Source organism: Ovis canadensis, chromosome 7, assembly GCF_042477335.2.
Source record: "Ovis canadensis isolate MfBH-ARS-UI-01 breed Bighorn chromosome 7, ARS-UI_OviCan_v2, whole genome shotgun sequence".
In the NCBI taxonomy this organism is placed as follows: domain Eukaryota; kingdom Metazoa; phylum Chordata; class Mammalia; order Artiodactyla; family Bovidae; genus Ovis; species Ovis canadensis.
Genome location: NC_091251.1, coordinates 93,100,163 through 93,124,983, shown reverse-complemented (window position 1 = coordinate 93,124,983; position 24,821 = coordinate 93,100,163). Strand labels below are relative to the sequence as shown.

At 42.7% G+C, this 24,821-nt stretch overlaps 1 protein-coding gene across 5 annotated transcripts in view; it reads right to left on the bottom strand.

Moving 5' to 3' along the window:
- Positions 1-19,266: 19,266 nt before the first annotated feature.
- Positions 19,267-24,821, bottom strand: part of PCNX1 (pecanex 1) — a 190,092-nt gene continuing 184,537 nt past the window's right edge. For all 5 annotated transcript variants that reach the window (XM_069596912.1, XM_069596914.1, XM_069596913.1 and 2 more), the window contains 2 exons: positions 24,480-24,620; positions 19,267-24,303 (listed from right to left, as the gene is read on the bottom strand). In XM_069596912.1, the coding sequence (XP_069453013.1) occupies positions 24,163-24,303; positions 24,480-24,620 (282 nt within the window). In that variant the 3' untranslated portion in view covers positions 19,267-24,162. The remainder of the gene's footprint in view (positions 24,304-24,479; positions 24,621-24,821) is intronic.

Below are 24,821 nucleotides of genomic sequence, written 5' to 3'. Positions count from 1 at the left end.
TCTAGATGGTGGTGGGGGTGGGGGTGGGGGTGGACCACCAAGGCTCCTCCCTGGCCTAGAGGCTGCTCCTGTGTCATCACCAGGAAACCGCCCAGGACTTTGAGGTGTAGGAAGCACACAGCGCTCAACAGGAAGCCACCTGAACTTATCACGGTCACCCGTTCCTGCCTGCCAAGGTGGAATCAGGGTGAGGCCCCCCTCTGCTCTCTCCTGAGACAAGAGACTGAGGGGCTGAGACAGTGTCCCCATGGGTCCTGGGAGAAGGTCCAACTTCACAGCTGAAGGGACAGCTCCTGTGAGGCTCAGCGAAAGGACGGAGAGAAAGCAAGACTCAGCAAGACATGGGATGCTCTAAGGGGCAGTCATGACATTAAGGTTTGTGACTGCACAGTCCACACTGAGCCACAGGCAGGGACTCAAGGGGACCGCGCGAGAGGCACAGACGTCAAGCAGTAAATGTGTGCATCCAGGAGCACGTAGCCAGGGCAACTACCCACACGTCGACCCCCCGGTTTCACAGACTCCAAGAGCGTTGTCATTAGTTGTTCTTTGTTCCTCCTACCTCTTCTGGCATGTGACTCTGGGACCCCAACACACCGAGGTACTTACCCTCTCCCTAGCCTGGGCTGAGCGCCTGCTGCCATCTGGTGGCAGCTTACGTGGGGACGCTTCCTACATTCTGTCTGCAGAGACTGGGGGCTTCCTCAGGCTTCCCAAGTGATGCTAGTAGTAAAGAACCCACCTGCCAATGCAGGAGATATTAGAGACACAGGTTCCATCCCTGGGTCTGGAAGATACCTGGAGGAGGGCATGGCAACCCACTCCAGTATTCTTGCCTGGAGAATCCCATGGACAGAGGAGCCTGGCAGGCTACAGTCCATGGGGTCGCAGAGAGTTGGATGTGACTGAAGTGACTTAGCACACACCGGGGCTTTCTTGGCATTTCCTTCATGGACAGAGGATGAGGCCTCTCAGCCCATCCCTGTCACTTGGGAGGGCCTTACCTCTGCCGGGACGTACTGTCCCTGCAGGGCACCATTGAGATGTCCGGTCCCCACATGTGGTGCAATTCAGAGAGACAGGACATGCCAGCAGGGGAGTGGACTCTGCGTGTGACCATTGATGAGTCAGGTTCCAACGGAGCAGCTCTGTCCTTCCCAGCGCTCCAGGAAATTTGTCTCTGTTTCTGTCGGGGATCTGATGCCCGGGGATCTGAGCGTCTCTTGAGGGAGGAAAAATACAAGCTCTGAAGCTAATGAGAAAGCTCCAACTACACCAAAGGGTTCCTTTACTGCTTAGCCACATTCCTCCGCTCAGGCAGCAGACTGAAATTCTGGCACATCCTGACTCCTCCATTGGTGTTTGTTTTCAATCTCAAGGTCAAGGACCTTTCACGTCCATAATCTGTATCTAGCACAAGGCTGAGCACAGAGGCGATGCTGAATGTTTCTTCAATGAAAGCCCTCCACGCTCTCGGGTCAGCAGATCCTGTCAATTCATCTTCCAGGAGCCATTCTCTTGTTGGTAGCTCTCCTCTTTACACTCAAGGTCAGTGGATGCCCAAACCTAAAGCTCTCCCCAGGAACTGCCCTCCTTCCACAGGAAGTAACTAACCAAGGTTAAGTCAGCTCCTGGAGGTAATGCACAAGCAGGAACGAGTCAGTGCTGGCAGGGGTGGCCCTCTGTCCCTCAATTTGAGCTAATTCAGAAGGACCATCGAGGCCCCAGAGCTTCCCGTGGGACTTTCCTGAGGCCTCGCTGGGATTGCATCACAATTCCCTCAGCCCAGCACGCACCCTCACCCCTCCAAGGATGAGCCCTCTCGACAACCGAAGACAGCAAGAGGCTGAGGACAATTACTTGCCTATTTAAGGCAAAGAGACACGTTAGAGGGGTATGCTTGGTAGCATGTAGATTCCATCTCCTTCAGCCAGAGGGCAGAGCAGCTGAGGCCTGGCCCAGGGCAGCAGCGGGAGGAACAGAGCTCCAGAGCAGACTGAATTCTTGATTTGGCAGGTGTGCAAGCCAAGGACAAGGGCCTGGCAGGGAAACAGGCGAGACTTAGAGAGGGATCATGATGTGTCTGGAGCTCCCTGTGGGGCCGGATGATGGCCCTGCTGTACCTGCACGGCAGTTCAACTTGATGTTCTTGACAGCCCTGCAACCCTGCCAGACCCCCAAATACTGGCCTGCAGGTGTGAGTCTGTCTCTGCCGCTTGAAGACAATCTGTTCCCTCCTCCCCTCCTGGGCCCATAACTGGTCAAGTCACAGCCCTCCCCTGCCTGGTCAGTAACTGGTGAGGTCACAACATCACCTGGCTAGGGATGTGCTGAGGCTGCTAAGGGAAGAAAGGACTATGGGATGAAGGAGCTGTGAGCCCCGTCAGTGTGGCCTGACAGAAGCTAGGAGAATATAGATGGGACTGGGCCTGGGGGCTGCCGAATCAAGGGAAACCGAATATGAAGTTGGCAGAGAGAGACGTCATCAACATGAGAACACGCTCCTTGACAGAAGATTGATACCCTGGCAAAGCCCCTGAAAGATTATTCAAATATGCTGCTAGGTTGGTTCCCCAAAGCCTGGAAAAAGCAATAATCCATCCTAAGTGAAAGAGAAATGCCAGGATTGCCATGGCAAGTGGTAGAGAAGGGACCCAAGGCCCAGAGAAGCGAGCATGCTAAAATGGGTCTATTACAAAGGGTCAGAGAACCCACCAACTACGTTCCACGGGAAGGAGGGCTGGGAGGGCACTTTGTTTAGCAAGAGTGAGACATGCTAGTGAGAGAGGCACCAGCACAACTGAGAAAGTCAGTGCAGGTGGTTCTCTGCGGCCAGGAATGAGGCCAGGGGACACCGCTATAGAGCAAGATTCCTTGATAGCAGTGGGATGACAGAGTCTCGGATTAAGAGAGGCCAGAGGGCACAGATCAGAAGCAAGGTGGCTGCGATGATTGTGACAAGGAGCAGAGCCAGCATGGCGGCTGCAGAGCCTGACCCAGAGGGAACATGGAAACTGCTGGAGAACATGGCATTCAGAAGGGCAAGAGTCTAGGCAGGCAGGCAACGAGGTTATCATTCAGTCTATACAGTCAAATGAACTTAAGGGAGCTGAGGGAAGTACCTCAATAAGAACTTAAAATCTGTTGTGCAGTTTCTGCATCTGCGTCAGCTTTCAGAGCAGGAAAAGCCAGACCCTCAGGAGGAAGCGTCTCTGCAACAGCACAACAGCATATTCAGGATGATTCCCTGTCCTTCCCTGAGGGCCAAGGTGAAAAACTAGAGATTCTAAGGACCGGCTGGACACAGAAACAGAATCTGAGTTGATACTGATGTTGGGCACCCAAAGCATCTTTGTGATCCCTGTCAGAATGCAGGTCAGGCCTACAGTCTGTCATACAGAGTGAAGTCAGTCAGGAAAACAAGTGTCATGTATTAACACATATATGTGGAATCTAGGGAGAAGGAAATGGCAACCCACTCCAATATTCTTGCCTAGAGAATCCCGTGGACAGAGGCGCCTGCTGGGCTGCTGTCCATAGGGCTGCTCAGAGTCAGACACGACTGAAGCGACTTAGCATGCATGCATGTGTTGGAGAATGAAATGGCACCCCACTCCAGTACTCTTGCCTGGAGAATCCCAGGGACAGGGGAGCCTGGTGGGCTGCAGTCCATGGGGTTGCTAAGAATTGAACACAACTGAGCGACTTCACTTTCACTTTTCACTTTCATGCATTGGAGAAGGAAATGGCAACCCACTCCAGTGTTCTTGCCTGGAGAATCCCAGGGATGGGGGAGCCTGGTGGGCTACTGTCTATGGGGTCGCACAGAGCCGGACACGACTGAAGTGACTTAGCAGCAGCAGCAGCAGCAGTGGAATCTAGAAAAATGGTACTGATGAACCATCTTCAGGGCAGGAATAGAGACAAAGAAAGAGAGAATGGACTTGTGGATACAACGGGGAGAGGAGAGGGTGGGGAGAGGAGAGGGTGGGACGAATTGAGAGGGCAGCATGGACACATGCATGTTACCACACATGCACACGTTACCACGGGCCAAAGAGCTGGCTCAGCCTGGTGCTCTGTGATGACCTAGAGGGGTGGGATGGGGAGGCAGGTGGAGGGAGGTTCAAGAGGGAGGGGGTATATACTTATAGCTGATTCATATTATTGTATGGCAGAAATCAGCACAACATTGTAAAGCGATTATCCTCCAATTTAAAATAAAAATAATTAAAGATTGCAGGTCAGGGAGACAAATGGGGATCATGTAAATAAAATACAAATAGAGTCCTAGTGAAGGTCTGACTTAGAGTGGGCCCACTAGGTTCTGAGACCTGCCTAGGGCTTTCCGCTTGTCCCTGAATGTATAATCAGAGTGGACAGAGTTGGCAGTCAGAGAAACAAACTAGTCAACCACACTGGGAGAGGCCAGCTAGAAACCCATGAAACTCCCCCTGATCCATCCCTCCACCCAAGACACAGCTGACCTGTGGGGATGAGAGAAGACATACGGATGGCTAACAAACACATGAAAAGATGCTCAACATCACTCATTATTAGAGAAATGCAAATCAAAACCACAATGAGGTACCACTTCACACCAGTCAGAATGGCTGCGATCCAAAAATCTGCAAGCAATAAATGCTGGAGAGGGTGTGGAGAAAAGGGAACCCTCCTACACTGTTGGTGGGAATGCAAACTAGTACAGCCACCATGGAGAACAGTGTGGAGATTCCTTAAAAAAATTGCAAATAGAACTACCTTACGACCCAGCAATCCCACTGCTAGGCATACACATCGAGGAAACCAGAACTGAAAGAAACACATGTACCCCAATGTTCATCGCAGCACTGTTTATAATAGCCAGGACATGGAAACAACCTAGATGTCCATCAGCAGATGAATGGATAAGAAAGCTGTGGTACATATACACAATGGAGTATTACTCAGCCATTAAAAAGAATACATTTGAATCAGTTCTGATGAGATGGATGAAACTGGAGCCGATTATACAGAGTGAAGTAAGCCAGAAAGAAAAACACCAATACAGTATACTAACACATATATATGGAATTTAGAAAGATGGCAATGACGACCCTGTATGCAAGACAGCAAAAAAGACACAGATGTGTATAATGGACTTTTGGACTCAGAGGGAGAGGGAGAGGGTGGGATGATTTGGAAGAATGGCATTGTAACATGTATACTATCATGTAAGAATCGAATCGCCAGTCTATGTCTGACGCAGGATACAGCATGCTTGGGGCTGGTGCAGGGTGATGACCCAGAGAGATGTTACGGGGAGGGAGGTGGGAGGGGGGTTCATGTTTGGGAACGCATGTACACCCGTGGTGGATTCATGTCAATGTATGGCAAAACCAATACAGTATTGTACAGTAAAATAAAGTAAAAATAAAAATTTTAAAAAATAGAAAAAAAAGGTTAACATATAGCGTGTTGAAGGTGAAATGAATAGTCTCTATGAGTGCTCTGAAAAAAATATGTATATCAGAGGAATTATGCCAGCAGGAATAATATATAACTTATTATTATTAATGAAAAAAAAAATAAAAGAGAGGGTAGTGGCTCTCACTTTCCCAACTGAGTCACTAGTCAAGTCCCTACAAAACACAGACAAATGCAAACACTTGGAATATGGTCACTCTGGCACATGTATTCTTATCCATCGCTATTGCAGATGAATGCCAGAAGGAGTATGCATTCACAGGAGGTGGGTAACACTGTATACCATCTTAAAGATTGTCTGAAGGAAGCTGTCTGTGTAGACATACTGCCGAAAATCACATTGGTCCACATCGATGACAACATGTCAGTCAGACTGGATGAGCAAGAAGGAGCAAGTGTGATAGGAGATAAAGCCTATAAAAATTCAGGAACCTGCTGGAACACCCCCTTTGACATAAAGAACTCATTTTTCCCATCACTAAACAAGACTCAAAATGCCCATAGATCAATGTGGATTCTAAAGTCCAATTGTGGGAATACTGCTCTGTGAACCAAACTTGGCTTCAAGTCACATGGAAAGCTTTGAGAGGGCCAAAGCACAATGACTCCACAGGCAGGCCAGGATGTGATGTAAGCAGTCTTGCCACTTGGTCCACACAACTTGGTAGATCTTATGATATTCAAAGTACCTGTGATGGGACAAGATGCTGTATAGGGTTTATGGTAGACCTGATTGGAGAGGCACAATGTAGACAAATAGGGTTCTGGAGTAAGGCCATGGCACTTGTACCAGCTCCTGGTTTGCTGTTGGCCTTGGTAGAGACTGTTTGGCCATGTGACTTGTCAGACATAAGTCTGAGTAGGTCCAGCAGCAACCCATTTGAAGATGGAAGTGGTACACAGGGCTTTGGACCGGAGCAGGAAGAGAGGGCATGGGTGGGCCTCATGAGCAGGTGGGCCAGACTCTCTGCCACGCCATTCACTACTGCTGCATGAGTGCCTTTCCCTCAGTTCAGACCTATGGCTGGTGGTGTGGAAACGTGTCCCTTTTAACAGACTTACAAAAGGAAAAAAGCCAAGTTTGGTTCACGGATGAGTCCATTTGGTAGGTAGATGTAGGTAGGTAAGCCAACATTTGGTAGGTAAGCCAACAGCGGACTGTTGCTGCAACAGAGCCCCATTCAGGCGGCCCTTTAACAGGGAAGAAGAAAAACCACTGCAAGGCAAAAATTAGGCTATCCAATCCTCTACTTTGTGTGGAAATAGAATAAGTCCAAAGCCAGAAAAAAAAAATCATGAATTGATGGGAGTAGCAAACGGCTTGACTGATCGGTCAGAAATTTAGGAGAAAGATAAAAGTGGTTAGGGACAAGCCCGAGGGCACAAGGGTATTCTATGAGAAAGGGCAGGAGCATAAAGGCCTTTAACAGTGTCAACAGCCACCAGAGCGCCTCCACTGTGGATGAGACACTCAACCAACAAGTGGCACAAGTGATCTGGCCAGCTGGTATCTACCACCTTCTTCATTAGTCACTCCTGAGCTGGCAAAGAACTGACGCTGAAGCTGAAACTCCAATACTTTGGCCACCTGATGCGGAGAACTAACTCATTGGAAAAGACCCTGATGCTGGGAAAGATTGAGGGCCGGAGGAGAAGGGGACGACAGAGGATGAGATGGTTGGATGGCAGCGCTGACTCAGTGGACATGAGTTTGAGTAAACTCTGGGAGTTGGTAATGGACAGGGAAGCCTGGTATGCTGCATTCCATGGGGTCACAAAGAGTTGGACATGACTGAGCGACAGAACTGAACTGAGCTGCGCTGAGCTGGCAAGATGTGTGCGTGAAACGAGCAGCCATGATGGCAGCTCAGCTCAGCTCAGTCCAGTCGCTCAGTCGTGTCCAGCTCTTTGCAACCCCATGAACCGCAGCATGCCAGGCCTCCCTGTCCATCACCAACTCCCAGAGTTCACTCAGACTCGCGTCCATTGAGTCAGTGATGCCATCCAACCATCTCATCCTGTCGTCCTCTTCTCCTCCTGCCCTCTATCTTTCCCAGCATCAGGGTCTTTTCACAATGAGATTCTACACGCCAAGGATGATCTAGCTACTGACATTGCCAAATGTTTAATCTGAGTGCTATGGAGATCACTGCTGTACATTGTGTATTGACTTAATACCCACCCCCTCAAAGAGAACCAGCATCCACCTGGCGGCAAGTTGTTTACGTTGCACCCCTTTACTCTAAATGGGGCAGTTATTACTCTTTACCTTGACCAGCACCAACATGTTATGGGCATTGATTTTGCCTCTCCTGCTTGCAGGGCATCAGCATGATGGTTGAATGCGTGCTTGCAGAGTGTCAGATTCACATGGCACTGAATAGGACCACGAGATTTTATGCCAAAGAGAGCGAAACAGTGGGCACATGGCCACAGTCCACTGGCCCTGTCATCTACTGAAGATGCTGGTCTGATAGAACAACTGAGTGACCTTTTAAAGGTGCAGCTGAGTGCCAGCTTGGAAATGACATCCTGTGAGGATGGGGCACCACCCTTTAGGATGCAGGGTATATCCTAAATTCATGACCATTCTAGTGACCCCAGTTGGTGGAATACACCAGACTTGGAACCAACAAATAGAAATGGGAATGGCCCTGCTAACCATCTTTACTGATGACCCACCTGGAGAATTTGTGCTTCCTGCTCCCACAACTTTAGGCTCAGTGGATCTAAAGTACCTGGTTTCTGAAGGTGGAAATCGTCCATCAGAGGATTCAGCAAGAATCCCATTCAGTTTTAAGCTATGGCTATCACCCAGTCACTTTGGGTCCTTTGTGCTAAGAAGTCAATGAGCAAGAAATCACCATCATGTTCTTTCCTTGGTGGGAAGGAAATCAGGAGAGGCAGGGCTCCTCCTCCATGCAATGGGAGCCAAAAAGACACACCTGGCACCCGGGTGATGCACTGGGGTCTCTTGGTAATCCCTCACCCAACTTACATGAAAAATGGTCAGTCAGGTACAGCAATCACTGCTGGGGAAGAGCATGGTGACCGAGACAGACTCAGGGCTCTCAAGAATGAGGGAGTCGGGGTTATCCTTAGACTAGACTAGCAGAGGTGCTGGTCAGGAGGGTGGTAGAGGAGGGAGACGCGTGGATAGGAGCTGGCCAAGCACTGAGGTGGGCACTGTGGTGCTTGCCTGAATTCCACTTCAGGATGGAGATGATGACTCCCCCCACTGTCAGGAGTTTTGCCACCCCAAGACGTATCCTCCTTACATCTCAGAAGGGCCACCCCAGCTCCAGGTCTTCCCATGGATTTTAACTAAGGCCTTGGTTGTAATTACATCAACAGTTCATCAAGCCAGCTTCTGGTTCCCTCACCTGTACTGTTCCTGAAGAGCACTCTCAATAAACTCCCTATGCAAAGACACCAGGCGTGGGTCTGCTTCCACAAAAGCTACTGCCACAGTCAACACTGCCTCATGACTGAATCACTGAGGATTTCCCCAGGGATTCCCTTGCAATTTGAATGCCCTGGACAACTCCCCCCGCTCGCCAGGAATTTCCCCCAATCTTACCTCCATCATGCCACTTATCATGTGTATTATCTCAGGCCAATTACTGAAAATAAGGTAGAGAAAACATGAACATCAATGGAAAACTGCATCACCCATAGCACTTTTGCTGTCTTACCAGGTTTTGACTCTGGGAGTTAGTTTATAACTTTATAAAATGTAGGTCTTATTTGATAATGATATGTAAATTCTATCCAGTCTAGTGGAGGTTCAGTGAACTCCTTCTCAAAACAACAAAAAAAAAGGTCTCTGTTTTACAATATCTAACATTCCTTTACTCCTTTATTCCTTTATTTGTGCTCTTTTTAAAACATTTTAAATTTGAATGTGTTACAACATGCAGTTAGTTCTCCAGATTAATGCATCAGATAAAGTCTTGAACATGTGTACATTTTTATATCTGAGGACCATGATTTAATCTTTTCCTGAAAACTATCTTTTAACCCTCAATTTCCACATTTACAAGATGATAAAAACACTTGGCGGATTTCTTGTGAATTTATCTGGCACGCAACGGGGGCTCACATGCTTACTTCAATAAACACTTTTCAAAGAAAGTCATTACAGCTTTATATAGAGTCCTTTTGCTAAAATCTGCAATGGAAATATAATTTACTTTCCAGAATCTTTAGTTTGGCAAGAGTATGCCAATATTCCAGCTCTTTGCCACAGACATGTCAGCATCGTTTTAATTTTTCACTATTAGATTGTGTTTAATCAGTGTGTGTCATTTATCTTCCACATTCTTGGAACACTGACTATCCAAGATCAACTTACAACTGTCCCTTTCAAGCTAAACAGAGTCTGAACTTCAATTTTTTTAAAAATTAGATTTTGCTTTTAATCTCTTAAAACATGTTTGCTCCTAGTCTAAAAGTCACGAGGCAGACAATTTTCCCTTCCCCAAATTAATGGTGTATTTGGAGATGATTATTCTTAGTTGGAAATGTAATGAAGTAGGAGGTGTAGTCAAGTTATGTCTTCTGAACTGTAAGGTAAAGGGACTTGCCCATGTTCGAACTAGTAAACTTCACACCAGTGGGTAAGACTAGTTCTCCACAATCAAAGCAGGAAGGGCAAGGTGTTGAGTAATCCACTGAGTGTGAGAAAGCTGGGACCTGGCACAGTCGTGTTAACACACCTGAATGAAGCAAGAATGTGACAATAGAAGAAACGTGGTCTGCTTGGAGCCTAGAAAAAGGAAGCCAAAGACCAAAATTTGACAGTGTTTCCTGCAGAGTGAGGACACTAAAACTGATGGACATAAACATTCCATCGTTAGAAAAGCAGAAAGAAATATACAGTGTGCTATCCCAAGCCAGGAAAAACACGATGTCCAGAATTAGACAGGTCCTTGTGCTCTATGTCCATAAACTAACTTCTGATGAACGAACCTTCTGATGCGAGGCTGAGAATGCCCGTCTCTAGAACTGTAAATCAATACATTGGCATTTTCATCAACATATGGCCTTCTACTACTTTCATTATCATCAGCTGCTTTCTGAGGTTATTTCAGATTCTGAGAAAAAAATCAAGTTCCTAAAAAACTTACATCCTGACAATATCAACTCCTAACAAACTCCGAACCCACACATATTTGAATAGGCAATCTGCCTCTCTTCAGAGCCTCTCTCCACATTAATTCTAGCTCACAAGGATCTTACACTTTTATCTAAAACATACTCTGTGCAGCTTTAGCTATAAAGTGATGCTCGTGAAAACTTCATTATGAAAAAAAAGCACCCTAAATTTGACTTTATTCTTCATGCTCTGCAGAAGTACACAAGCTGAGGATGTTCCATTTTTTAGGCCCAATTATGCTTGCTATGTTGGCCACAGGCAGATGAGTCAACGCTTGCCTAATTCCTGGAGACACCAGAGCTTTCCCTGCTTCAGTACTTACCAATTTTTTTTTTTGGCCCTCTCACCCATGGCCTACATAACCTATAGGTTTTCTTTCTGACCTGCATTCCCAGAGGGTGACCTAATACAGGTTGAGAAAGAGATGTTAACTAGAACGTGTCAGAACTCGTGGCATTGGATACCTTTTTAGTTTTCAGAAAGCGAAAGATATTATCCAAGTGAAGTATTTTCTGCCTCCTGTCCTCCCGCCCCATATTTGCAAAAAAAAAAAAAAAGAAAAAAGTCTAAGGTCTTAGAAAATCAGTCATAAGCCTCTGGACTGGATGGTTTTCAGCTGATAAACCACTTTATCAACACTCATCTCACTTGGCTCAGAAGAGATTAACTTTTAAGAACTTACCACTTAACACATTTTAGTGAAGCACTGAAACAAAAATATTAACAATTATCTGAAAAGGCTATTCAAATACTCCTCTTTTTTAGCTACATATATGTAAGAAGTCAGATTTTCTTCATATACTTCAATCAAAATAATGCAATACAACACATTGTACGTAGAAGCAGACAGTTCACGTTTTATTCAACTTTTAAAATTTGAAAGCGCCATTTTAAATAGAAATGTGTTAACATGTAATGAGTTTATTAATTCACTTAGAAGTAATGTCCTTAGTATTTGCTCCTTTAAGTTCTAATGTAATAAGTATCAATAAGTATTTTTTACAGAAAGAAAAGTTCTTTGGTGGGGGGCAGGGGGATTCAATTTTTTTAAAATGTCAATAGTATTCCAAAACCCCCTTCGTGGATCACAGCTTTGTCGTGGTGAAGGGGCTTGAGTAACTCAATGAAGCTATAAGCCACGCAGTGTAGGGCCACCCAAGACAGACGGGTCAGTGGAGAGTTCTGAAAATAGGTGATTCACTGGAAGAGGAAATGGCAAACCACCTCAGTATTCTTGCTAAGAAAAACCCATGAACAATATGAAAAGGCAAAAAGGTATGACACAGGAAGATAAGCCCCTCAGGTCAGAAGGTGTCCAATATGCTACTGGGGAAGAGTGGACAGAGTCCTTGGATTGCAAGGAGATCAAACCAGTCAATCCTAAAGGAAATCAGTCCTGAATATTCACTGGAAGGACTGGGGCTGAAGCTGAAGCTCCAATACTTTGGTCACCTGATGTGAAGAGCTGAGTCATTAGAAAAGACCCTGATGCTGAGAAAGAGTGAAGGTGGAAGGAGAAGGGGACGACAGAGGATGAGATGGTTGGATGGCATCACTGACTCAATGGACATGAGTTTGAGTAGGCTCCAGGAGATGGTGGAGGACAAGGAAGCTTGGCATGCTGCAGTCCATGGGGTCAAAAAGAGTTGGACATGACTGAGCAACTGAACAACAATCAGAAAGAATGAAGTGGCTGGGCCAAAGCGGAAATAACACTCAGTTGTCAGTGTTTCTGCTGGTGAAAGTAAAGTCCAACGGTATAAAGAACAATATTGCCTAGGAATCCGGGTTGTTAGGTCCATGAATCAAGGTCAATTGCAAGTGGTCAAGCAGGAGATGGCAAGAGTGAACATCAACATCTTATGAATCAGTAAACTAAAATGGACAGGGATGGGTGCATTTAATTTACATGACCATTATATCTACTACTGTGGGCAAGAACCCCTTAGAAGGAATGGAGTACCCCTCATAGTCAATGAGAGTCTGAAACGCAGTACTTGGGTGCAATCTCAAAAACGACAGAATGATCTCAGTTTATTTCCAAGTCAAACCATTCAACATCTCAGTAATCCAAGTGTATGCCCCAACCACTGATGTCAAAGAAACTGAGCTTGAATGGTTCTATGAAAACCTACAAGACCTTCTAGAACTAACATCAGACGTCTTTTTCAACATAGGGGGCTAGAATGCAAAAGTAGGAAGTCAAGAGATACCTGGAGTAACAGGAAAGTTTGGCCTTGGGAGTACAAAATGAAGCAGGGCAAAATCTAACAGCACTTTGTCAAGAGAACACACTGGTCATAGCAAACACCGTCTTCCAGCAACACAAGAGATTACACATGGACATCACCAGATGGTCAGTACTGAAATCAGACTGATTATATTCTTTGCAGCTGAGGATGGAGAAGCTCCATGCAGTCAGCAAAAATAAGACCTGGAGTGGACTGTGGCTCAGATCATCAGCTCCTTATTGCAAAATTCAGGCTTAAATGGAAGAAAGCAGTGAAAACCACTAGGCCATTCAGGTATAACCTATATAAAATCTCTTATGATTATACAGTGGTGGTGATGAATAGATTCAAGGGATTAGATCTGGTAGACAGAATGCCTGAAAAACTATGGATGGAGGTTTGCAACACTGTACAAGAGTCAGTGACCAAAACCATCCTGAAGAAAAAGAAATGCAAAAAGGCAAAATGGTTGTCTAAGGAGGCTTTACACATAATGCAGGAAAGAAGAGAAGCAAAAAAGCAAGGAAGAAAGGGAAAGATACATCCAAATGAATGCTGAGTTCCAGAGAACAGCAAGGAGAGACAAGAAGGCCTTCTTAGATGAGATACATCCAAATGAATGCTGAGTTCCAGAGAACAGCAAGGAGAGATAAGAAGGCCTTCTTAGATGAACAGTGCAAAGAAGCTGAGGAAACAATAGAATGGGAAAAACTAGAGTTCTCTCCAAGAAAACTGGATATATCAAGGGAACATTTCATGCAATAAAGCTAGTGGGAGTGATGTAATTCTAGCAGAGCTATTTAAAATCCTAAAAAATGATGCAATTCAAGTGTTGCACTCCATATGCCAGCAAATTTGGAAAACATAGCAGTGGCCACGGGACTGGAAAAGGTCAATCTTCATCCCAATTTCCAACAAAGGCAGTACTAAAGAATGTTCAAACCACAGGACAACGACACTCATCTCTTGTGCTAGTTATGTTCAAAATCCTCCTCCAAGCTAGGCTTCAGCATTATGTGAACTGAAAACTTCCAGATGTTCAGGCTGGGTTTAGAAAAGGCAGAGGAAGCAGAGATCAAATTGCCAACATTCTCTGGATCATAGAGAAAGCAAGAGAACTCCAGAAAAACATGTACCTCTGTTTCAATGACTATGCTAAAGACTTTGACTATGTGGATCATAACAACTTAAAGAAAACTCTTAAAGAAATGGGAATATCAGACCATCTTACCTGCCTCCTGAGAAACCGGTATGTGGGTCAAGAAGCAACAGTTAGAACCCTGTATGGAAAAACTGACTCATTCAGGATTGAGAACAGTACAACAAGGCTGTTTATTGTCAAATTGTTTATTTAACTTATATGCAGAGTACATCATATGAAATGGTGGGCTGGAATCAAGATGGCTGGGAGAAATATCAACAACCTTAGATATGGAAGAAAGCGAAGAGGAATCTTGTTGAGGGTGAAGGAGGAGGAGAGTGAAAAAGCCGGCTTAAAACTCAGATCATAGCATCTGGTCCCAAAACTTCATGGCAAAGGGGGAAAGATGGAAGCAATGATAGGTTTCCTCTTCTTGGGATCTAAAATCACTGCGGATGGTTGACTGCAGTCATGAAATTTGAAGATGACTGCTTCTTGGAAGGAAAGCTATGACAAACCTGGACAGTGTGTTAAAACGCAAAGACATCACTTTGCCAACGAAGGTCCGTATGTTCAAGGCTATGGTCTTTCCAGGAGTCACGTATGAATGTGAGAGCTAGACAATAAAGAAGGCAGAACTTGAAGAATTGATGCTTTCTGATTGTGATGCTGGAGAAGACTCTTGAGAGTCCCTTGGACAGCAAGGAGATCAAACCAGTCTTAAAGGAAATCAACCCTGAATACTCTTCCAAGAACTGATGCTGAAGCTGAAGCTCCAATACTTTGGCCACCTCATGTGAAGGGTTGACTCACTGGAAAAGACCCTGATGCTGGAAAATACTGAAGGCAGGAGAAGAGGGTGACGGAGGTTGAGTTGACTGTGTGGCATCACTGATTCAAAGGACATGAACTTGGGCAAACTCTGGGAGATGGTGGTGAGGGACAAGGAAGCCTGCATGCTGCAGTCCATGGGATCGGGAAGAGTCCGACACGACCTGGTAACTGAAGAACAAATTTCATGCGAGGATGAGCAGGATAAATGACAGAAACAGTAAGGATCTAACAGAGCAGGTTAAAAAGAGGTGGCAAGAATACACAGAAGAACTATGCAAAAAAGGTCTTAATGACCCAGATAACTATGATGGTGTGGTCGCTCACCTAGAGCCAGACGTCCTGGAGTGTGAAGTTAAGTGTGTCTTAGGAAGCATTACTACAAACAAGGCTAGGAGAGGTGATGCAATTCCAGCTGAGATATTTAGAATCCTAAAAGATGGTGTTGTCACAGTGCTGCACTCAATACGTCAGCAAATTTGGGAAACTCAGCAGTGGCCACAGGACTGGAAAAGGTGAGTTTTCATTCCAACCCCAAAGAAGGGTATTGCCAAGACTACTATACAACTGCACTCATTTCACATGCTGGTTTAAGTTTATGCTCAAAATCCTTCAAGCTAGGCTTCAACAGTATGTGAACTGAGAACTTCTAGATGTATGAGCTAACATCCACTGGATCATAGAAAAAGCAAGGGAATCCCAAACAAAACATCTATTCCTGCTTCACTGACTATGCTGAAGCCTCACAACAAACTGTAGAAAAGTCTTAAAAAAGATGGGAATACCAGACCACCTTACCTGTCTCCTGAGAAACCTGTATGCAGGTCAAGAAGCAACAGTTAGAACCTTACATGGAACAAATGACTGGTTCAAAATTGGGAAGGGATTATGACAAGGCTATATATTGTCATCTTATTTAACTTATAGGCAGAGTATATCATGCAAAATGCTGGGCTAAATGAATCACAAACTGGAATCAAGATTGCCAGGAGAAATATCAACAACCTTATATACGCAGATGATATCACTCTTATGGCAGAAAGTGAGAAACTAAAAAGCCTCAGATGAGGGTGAAAGAGCAAAGTGAAAACTGGCTTAAAACTCAATATTCAAAAAACTAAGATGGTGGGATCCAGTCCCCCCCCCACCCCCCAAAAAAGGGAACCTGAATAGTCCTTTAGAAACTGAATCTATCATTAAAAACTTTCTCTAAAGATCATTCTATGCCTAGGTGTTTACCATTTTTTCCCCAACAAGGAAGGAAATAATTTACATGGAGAAAAGCAGAAGCATCATGAGATGTAAGGAAATCCGAGGAAAAACAGAGCAAACATCTGGACCTAATCCACCTCAGTTCCTGCTGACTTCTTATCCTACGTCTGCTACAGAGGCATCCTAAAAGAAACACTTTTATTTCATAGGTGGCCTGAATCTGATTCTTGAAAACAATACTCAAGTTCTGAAAAGCTATGTACAGACCTGTTGCAGACTCTCTGGCCAACTCCTCTGCACACACTGTATAGCAGCTGTGCTGTTAGTGGAGTGGAGTCTGGGTTCTGGACTCTCTGATTTGCCTGAGCCAGTGATGGTGACTGTTCTTGTGACTGGTTCAGAAAATCAGGACACAGGGGCAGGTCAAGAACCTTGCATAGATCAAATCTTACATTCTTACATTAATGAGATGCAAGGAGACACATGCTAAGGCTTGGGAGATCGTCCCACTTAAGGGAGGTAATGGGAAGTACTTTTTTCTGAATGATAATATGTATGGAATGAGGTCCAGAAACAGACACTTAGTTCCAGTCTGAAAAGAAAGCCAGCATACATATGAAGGCAGAGTTGAGAAAATCACAGATATACAGAGATGGAGTAACATGAATTAACCAATCCTAAAAGCCCAGATTACCTTTCATTTTCTAGTAAGCCAATTTCCTGTTTCAGGAACTTTGAATTGGGTTGTTTTCTTTCTTGCTACGTAGGCTTCTTAAGTAAATATTTTAGAACTATTTAGTTTCATAATGTAATTGTACAAAAGGAGTCACCCCTGCGTTTACAACTGAGACCAATCTGCACTGCGTCTAAAGAAAGGTACACCTCACATAAGCCATTTGTGCTCCACTGTTGAGTTCCCACTAGGACATACTAACTGTTACACAACGGTGTTACTAACTGGTACACAACTGAGCAGTGGTGGGGGATATGTGAGAGCAAACCCATTAACAGTATTAAAAGCACAGAGGCACTGCTTGGTATCTGATTAAATTCAGTGCTGTCCTGGGATGGCGACTATCTGATAAAAACAAGTCAGGATGCTTGTGCTTCAGGATGGCACCAACCTGGAGTATCCTTACAGAGGTCCAGTTATTTTGTATTCATACAGCGTCCTTGGCAGCAAAAAGGAACCCTGGACTAAAAGATGACCTTTCCCTTTCAGCACAGGTTGAAAGTGAAGTCGCTCAGTCGTATCCGACTCTTTGCGGTCTCGTGGACTGTAGCCTACCAAGCTTCTCCGTCCATGGGATTCTCCATGCAAGAATACTGGAGTGGGTTATCACTTCCTTCTCCAGGGGATCTCCCTGACCCAGGGATTGAACCTGGGTCTCCTGCATTGGAGGCAGACGCTTTAACTTGAGCCACCAGGGAAACCCTTCAGCACAGGTTACTGGGCACTGAAACTGAATGGTTTCTTAAAAAGGCTTTCAGGCAAGACAGATTCATCTCATTCAGTTCAGTCTCTCAGTCGTGTCCAATTCCTTGCGACCCCATGGACTGCAGCACGCCAGGCCTCCCTGTCCATCACCAACTCCTGGAGTTTACCCAAACTCATGTCATTGAGTCGGTGATGCCATCCAACCATCTCATCCTCTGTCGTCCCCTTCTCCTCCTGCCCTCAATCTTTCCCAGCATCAGGATCTTTTCCAATGAGTCAGCTCTTCCCATCAGGTGGCCAAAGTACTAGAGTTTCAGCTTCAACATCAGTCCTCCCAATGAACACTCAGGACTGATCTCCTTTAGGATGACTGGTTGGATCTCCTTGCAGTCCAAGCGACTCTCAAGAGTCTTCTCCAACACCACAGTTCAAAAGCATCAATTCTTCGGCACTCAGCTTTCTTTATAGCCCAACTCTCACATCCATACATGACCACTGGAAAAACTATAGCCTTGACTAGACGGACCTTTGTTGATAAAGTAATGTCTCTGCTTTTTCATATGCTAGCTGGGTTGGTTATAACTTTCTTGCCGGGACTAAGCGTCTTAATTTCATGGCTGCAATCACCATCTGCAGTGATTTTGGAGCCCCCCAAAATAGTCAGCCACTTGCTATTAATAGATGTCCTGAGAAAATGACAGAGCAACCTAGGGATTCTCTTGTAGAAAAAAATTACATTTTTCTAAGTATGAAGTTCAAGAATATTTAGTTTTAATAAACACATGTGAATGGGAGAAGAGGGGAATCAAACAAATGTTTTGCACAGTAAGTGCTGAGTGAATACCCTAAAAGCCATCATTTGGTCATGTCCCTACTTCACAAGGTGCTTTTTTCCTTCTCCAGAGGAAAATGCACCTACATGGTGAGTTCATTGCCTACAGGCCAGCAAAACATATCTGAATTCTTTAGGAGAGGGAAAAAAACCCCAACAAAACCGTAAGTAAGCTGCACTTTAAGAGGTTAACAACGAAGAGGTTTAGGGGACCCAGATTTCAGGTCAACCCCCCTTTGAAACTCTGGGTCTAAGATTCATGTAGATTACACACACAGAAAATTCCTTTCTTTGAAGATGTGTTTCATTTAACTAGCATGCTTCCTGCCATTAGATAAAAATATTGTCCTAAGACTAACTGCCATTACATCTCCAGGTGAGTCACTGTGATCCTGGGCAGAAAGAGAGCAAACTGTTTGGGGCTCTTGATACCAAAGGACATCACCTGCACCCTGCCAGTTTGGGCTGTTACTTCAAGAGACTCACTAAAGGCTTAATGAGTGACTCTGTCAAGAGTATATCTATTATCATTGTAAGTCAGCTTGCACTTTCCTTAAGTATTATACACAGAATCAGTACACACCCTTATTTAGCATTTGCCAGGTTTTGATGACTGTGATCTGCATGGTCATTTTCTGAACTGTAATCTAGATTAGCACAGTGGATATGCACACATTTCCATCCCTCATCCTACATGGTCCATCTAATATCACTAGCAAGACACATTCAGATAAGTTCATAAAATGTTAACTACAACCTTTCTGCCAAGTGTGAAAGGATATCCTTTTATTATGAAATAGATAAATTTCTATTATAGGCTGAATCCCATGTCAGCAAGCTTAAGCATCTGTTTAAAATGATTATCTTCACAACCAAGTACATGTTTTAAAAATATGCTAGTCAGAGCTTAATATGGTAAACTCTTAATTTTCTTAATTTGACAAAAATGGACAGAAGGCAAAATGAAAAAAAATTTATTTCCTCAGTGTTTTATCCACTGTCAATACTGTATCTTTGATGCAATATATTTGCAAAGAAAAAACAATCTCAGCTTTTAGTTTCCATTTTAAACAACTACAGTATTTACAAGCTGTTCAGAATAACAAACACTCAGACACACGCACACACACACGCTCACAGACACACAGGAGTACATATCTCTGGTTTATACTGAATGCTGGTAGAGTCAATGAATACTTCCAGAGCCCATGATCAGAAAAGGGAAACCCATTCTCCTTCCTCCCACCTACTTTCCTGGAATCATTTTCATATTCTTCCTTCCATTTCCTCATGCAGAGCTCATTGCCAGACTTGTATAATGTTAAGGTAATCATTTTTTACAATTTATTTTTCGTTAAATTATAGTAAGCTTTAAAAAAAAAAGCATAAGCAGACACGATTTCCCCATTTCTATTATTTTGGTTGTAGAATCAAGCTTCATATATAAAAAATCTTGTTATACTACAATTACACTAAACCCAAGAGTCATCTGGAGCAGCCATCTCACTTTTCCACTAATTCTCTGCTTTAAATTTCAAGGTATCGTCCCATTCTGTGCAAATAACCTGCAGGAATTCATCCTTATCACAATCTTAGATGACCTTTCTTCCTGCTCCACTGAATCATAAATTCTCAGGTACAGAGCTGAGGCAGAGGGAAAAAAAGGTATAACTCTATATAATAGGTGTGTCTTAGAACAGAGCGGTCATGTAACCTTGTGAAGACAATCAGCTCTGGTGCCCCAAAGAATGTTATGCTGCTTCCATAAAACAGTACATAAGGAAGTTCAGCTCACAAATAGAACTTATTTTTTCTAACTCAGAAAGAACACGTGGCTGATAGGCAATAGAGACAAATTCTTATCACACGTGATTCTTGACAAGATGACTTGGGTGAGGTGATTCAAAGCAGAAAATACACCTCTGTTTCAAGCAAAATTAATACTTCAACTCACATACCTATCAGATCTACTTGTATAATAATGAACTTCTTTCCAATCACAGTTCTCACCTAAATAAAAAAAAGGCCTAGGTATGTATCAACCAGATATTTTTTTTTTTAAATAAGAGAAGTGAAGAAAAGAGAGGCTAGTTTTTTAATACCTTATTAAAAAAAACTATACATATCCAACATAATATTAATGTTTATGCTGCACAAATACATCATAATGTCTAATTTTCCTCTTTTTCCAGATTAATAAAAATTCAACTTCCACAAAGACCAAAACAAAGTTCAAAGTCATGGGTTCCAACTATCATCTTCTTCAACGACACTGTTCTCTTAATTTATTTTGGAATTAAAGGAAAAGCCTCTAGAACAATGGATGTTTTACACCTCATCTGAACAAGGTATGCTCACAAAAGTAAAAAATTCACTGGGTCTGTGTCCAAGCAAAGTAATTTTATGTGATTATAATGTACTACAGAAAAGAACAAGAAGGAATACTGAGAAATTTAAAAAAAAAGGGGGGTGAGGTCTTGTCCATATTCATGAAAAAGTGATGAAAATAAACACAAAAGTAATTCACATTGTGGGGAGCAACTTCTAATTTTGTAGCTAGTAAACAAATTCAAATAATTCTCATGTAACACTATTGCTATCTTCTCAAGTCATATATTTACTAAGAAAGATTTTTGTGAGTTAACTAAGATAAAATGATAATTTTAGCCTCGGGGCAAATCATCAGTTTAAAAGGTTCAGCTCTGGATGAACATGACTCAGTGCAGCAATCGACCAAATGAAGAATTCCTAAGCAGGGGCCCAGGGCTGCTGCTCAGAGGCAAAGCGGAATTCATTAAGGCTAAGCTACCCTTGCTTAAATGTGAGGCTGGTTTTTTATATTTTGATATGAGATGGAAAAGTAAACCAACCCAGGAAGAAAAATACATCTTTTTAATGAGCTGAAGTTAAAGCTTATATTTTCACTGCCTGACATCTGGTACACAGAGTAATTTTCCATATTTCGCTCAAGAGAAATCTTGTCTGACTAATTCTATTTCAAGGATTAGTGGAAGTATCTCAGATATACTTGAAATATTAAGAAAAATACTTCAAATATAATGGAGGTTAATCTCCCAGTAATGGAAACTCAAAGAAGGCAAAACACTGATGAAGTCTGTTCACTAATTTCCTGAAAGGTAATTAATCTCTTATCATCTTAAAAATACAGAGCTTCACCACCTACACTCTCAAACCCCTTAAATATCAACATATTAATCTAGACTTCTTGAAAAATTATTGTTCTTTAGAAAAAAGTCAACATATAAAATTTTATCAAGTATTGAAAAATGGTGTAAAAAGGTTTACACCAAATTATAAACTGGAAGATTAACCAAAAATGTGAGTTATAAAATGATTTTTACCACTAAATAATAACCAAAAAAAAAAAAGCTAACCATTGATAACTTACTCCAGAACTCTAAATAAAAATCAAACAAGAAAAAAACCCAGACAGCTATCAATAAAACTATTTAGAACAATGAAAAAAGTTGTGTTTTAATTATGTATCCTTACTTTCAAATTAAGGAACTCTCAAAGTTTTGGCAACTGTGAACTAAAGATGCCAATGAGTGTGTACTGGAGTCTTATACATTGCTACTAATGAAAAACGCTATGCAGGGAATCTAAATGAACAGCTCACTATCCTCCAAGGGCGTATGGGACAGGGTTAAGTAAGACATGTATAATCAGTTTAATTACTGAAAGTGTGTATATTTCTCTATTATAGTTTAGGTCAAATTATTAAGATGTGAATCCTTCCTTAATTATCAATACTTCCCCAGATGCAATTATTAGAAAAGTATTATGATTTTAAAAAGACTACAAGTTTTAGACTTAAAAAAAATAAGAACAGGGCTCCTTTTAGGATTCCTAATTAATAAAATTACTGAAAGATAACAAAATTCAATTTGTTTTGAGAAACAGGGTACTCTTTATATAAAGGTTTAATAAATTATTTGATGAAAAGTTTCTCAACAATAAGTTTTGCAGTGTGTGAAGTCTGGAAACATCAACACGAGGCACACTGGCTCCTGAATAACCACAAAATTTTAAATTGGAAAAAGGAAAGAAAAAAAGGTTTTGGAGTGAAAATGCAATCATATGGTATATATTAGCTGTTTACTTTCTTAGTTTCCATTCCTTCTACTGAAGTGTCATGCTATACTGTAAGATCTACATTAGAATTACCAAGATCTCCTTCTGTCTCAGAAAGATAACTTCAAACCCACACTGCTCAACAGAGTAGCCACTAAGCACATGTGGCCAGCAAGTACCTGAAATACGGCTAGTTCCACATGCTGAAATTGGAATACTCTGGATATAACAGATCATATAAAATGTATGACTGAAATTAACTTCATCTGCTTCTTTTTACTTTTCATTCACGGGGGCAGAAAGATGGCTGCTCCTAAATGCTCACACGTACAGTCTTCTTTGGAGTGTCACACAAAATGTGAAAAGTTTTCTGAAGGATTTAAAAAGTGCCATATGTTGAAAATGAAATCTAAACTGCAGTTCCCACCTAGACCAACTGTAAATTTGAGTTATATATTTCCCTGAATACATACATTAAAAAAAAACAATAAAATTTAAGTTATGAGACAACATATGAGTTAAGTCAATTTCATCACAGATATAAATATTCCAAATTACAGCTACACACTATAAATCACTGGAAATAAAATTCAAGTCACAGAACAAGAAGAGAGGAGGAAAAGAAAAGGCAAAGCTATTAAAGTGGGATATAACGATAAGAACGGCACCATTTGGATAATTCTGTTTGAAAAAACTTTACTTGATTGACTGAACTGCATGTGAATGACTTCAAGAGCTAAGAACTCTTTAAAGGCAATCAATCCTTTCTTTAAATTCCTGGACATTTCATCTTCTTGGAAAAGCAAAAAGCATTTTTCTTCCCAGAACTGACCCCAGCAGAACTTGCTCAGGTGGGAGAAGCAGGGTGGCCGGGGTGCTCCTGGTGCTGGAGCCCATCTGAAGTGTGGACACGGAAGCTGACAGGAGTGTTCACGGGACCGAGTCACTGACTACTGGCTTTGGGAAACACCAGCGATGAAGCCACGTGTTATCTTGAGATGGAGTATTCATTTGAAAGGAAACAACTGGTGGACTGGCATGAAGTACAGACTACTAAAGAAGAGTGGGCAGCACTGTTCCTGCTACGTATGTTTATAAGGAAAGGGAAGGGGTTTATCCCAAAGGCAATTTAAATAATGTCATTTTATTTTTATATATAAATAAATGTTCTGAGAAATCTCAGACTTTAGTGCATTGTAAAAAATTAGTGCAGTTTTTTTTTCATTAAAGTTTTTAGCGCTCAAGGAATAAGATAAATCTATGTCTGTTCATAGTCTCTTTCACTGTACATTAAACTTTTATACTGCTATGTGTCAAACTGAAGGTTTCTACGCTTGTTTTTAAAAATCAAGGTAAATGGATTTCATGTTTTATGACAAAACATGGCAATTATTTTTGGCAAAGAAATTAGAAAAATATGAGATTGTAGTTTAGAAATCAAGAATTTGTTGATTTAAAGCATAGGCAATGCATAGGAAAAAACTTTTAAGGATGTACTTTAACAGAACTTTATCCTTCATGCAAAATGTTTTCTCAGCAGCTAACTTAAAAAAATATTTCAGCTTTATTTGGGGATGGAGACAGTGATGGGAGTCAGGGTGAAGGAGAGGTGCTTAACCTAGCCCACTCTGTGTTCAAGTCTCTCCTACAGGATCAAAGTGATAACTGCAGGCATCTTCTGCTCTCTCCTCTTTTTTTTTTTTTTCCCCAACATCTTGGAATTTTGAGGGAAAAGAAATGAAGTTATAAAACATTGGCTCACACTTCAGCCCCAAGTTCTAGTACCCCAGTTTCAATTACAGTCACATATTTATCTTCAATCTGGACCAGAAGTACTGTCTTGTCGATGTGGGATCTAGTACCTGGATCTCTGCTGCAAGGCACCCATCGGTGAATCACCTAATGATTTAGAACAAAACAAGCAGTTAGTGGCAGAGACCTTGAATACACTCACAGACTCTACCCTTACGATTAGAGGCAGTAATTCAGTTTGATAATTAAGCATAAGTACATAAATCAGCTAGAAACATGCATACAGGCTCCAAAGTCAGGGCACCAGCTTCAGAAGAACTTACATGGCCTTCCATGCCCTCCTGAGGACTCCAGTCCTTCCAGCTGTTCCTCCCAGCTTTTAACCGAATACCCTCATCAGGCCACTGCAGCTCTTTTCTTTTTGACAGGTTGATCCCATCCAGAATTTGACCGGGATCCACAATCTACATTGAAAATAAATATGAATCATTTCCAATTCATTATTTCCTTGAAGATGAATAATTATATAATTCCAAACAAAATTTCTTTCACAGTACTCTTTGTGTCCACATTCTCCACGGCCTATAATGCAATAAAAAACAAACTCAACAGCCATGTGAGTTCCTTTCAGCCTCCTGGGAGACCTTACTGCCATGGCCACGTAA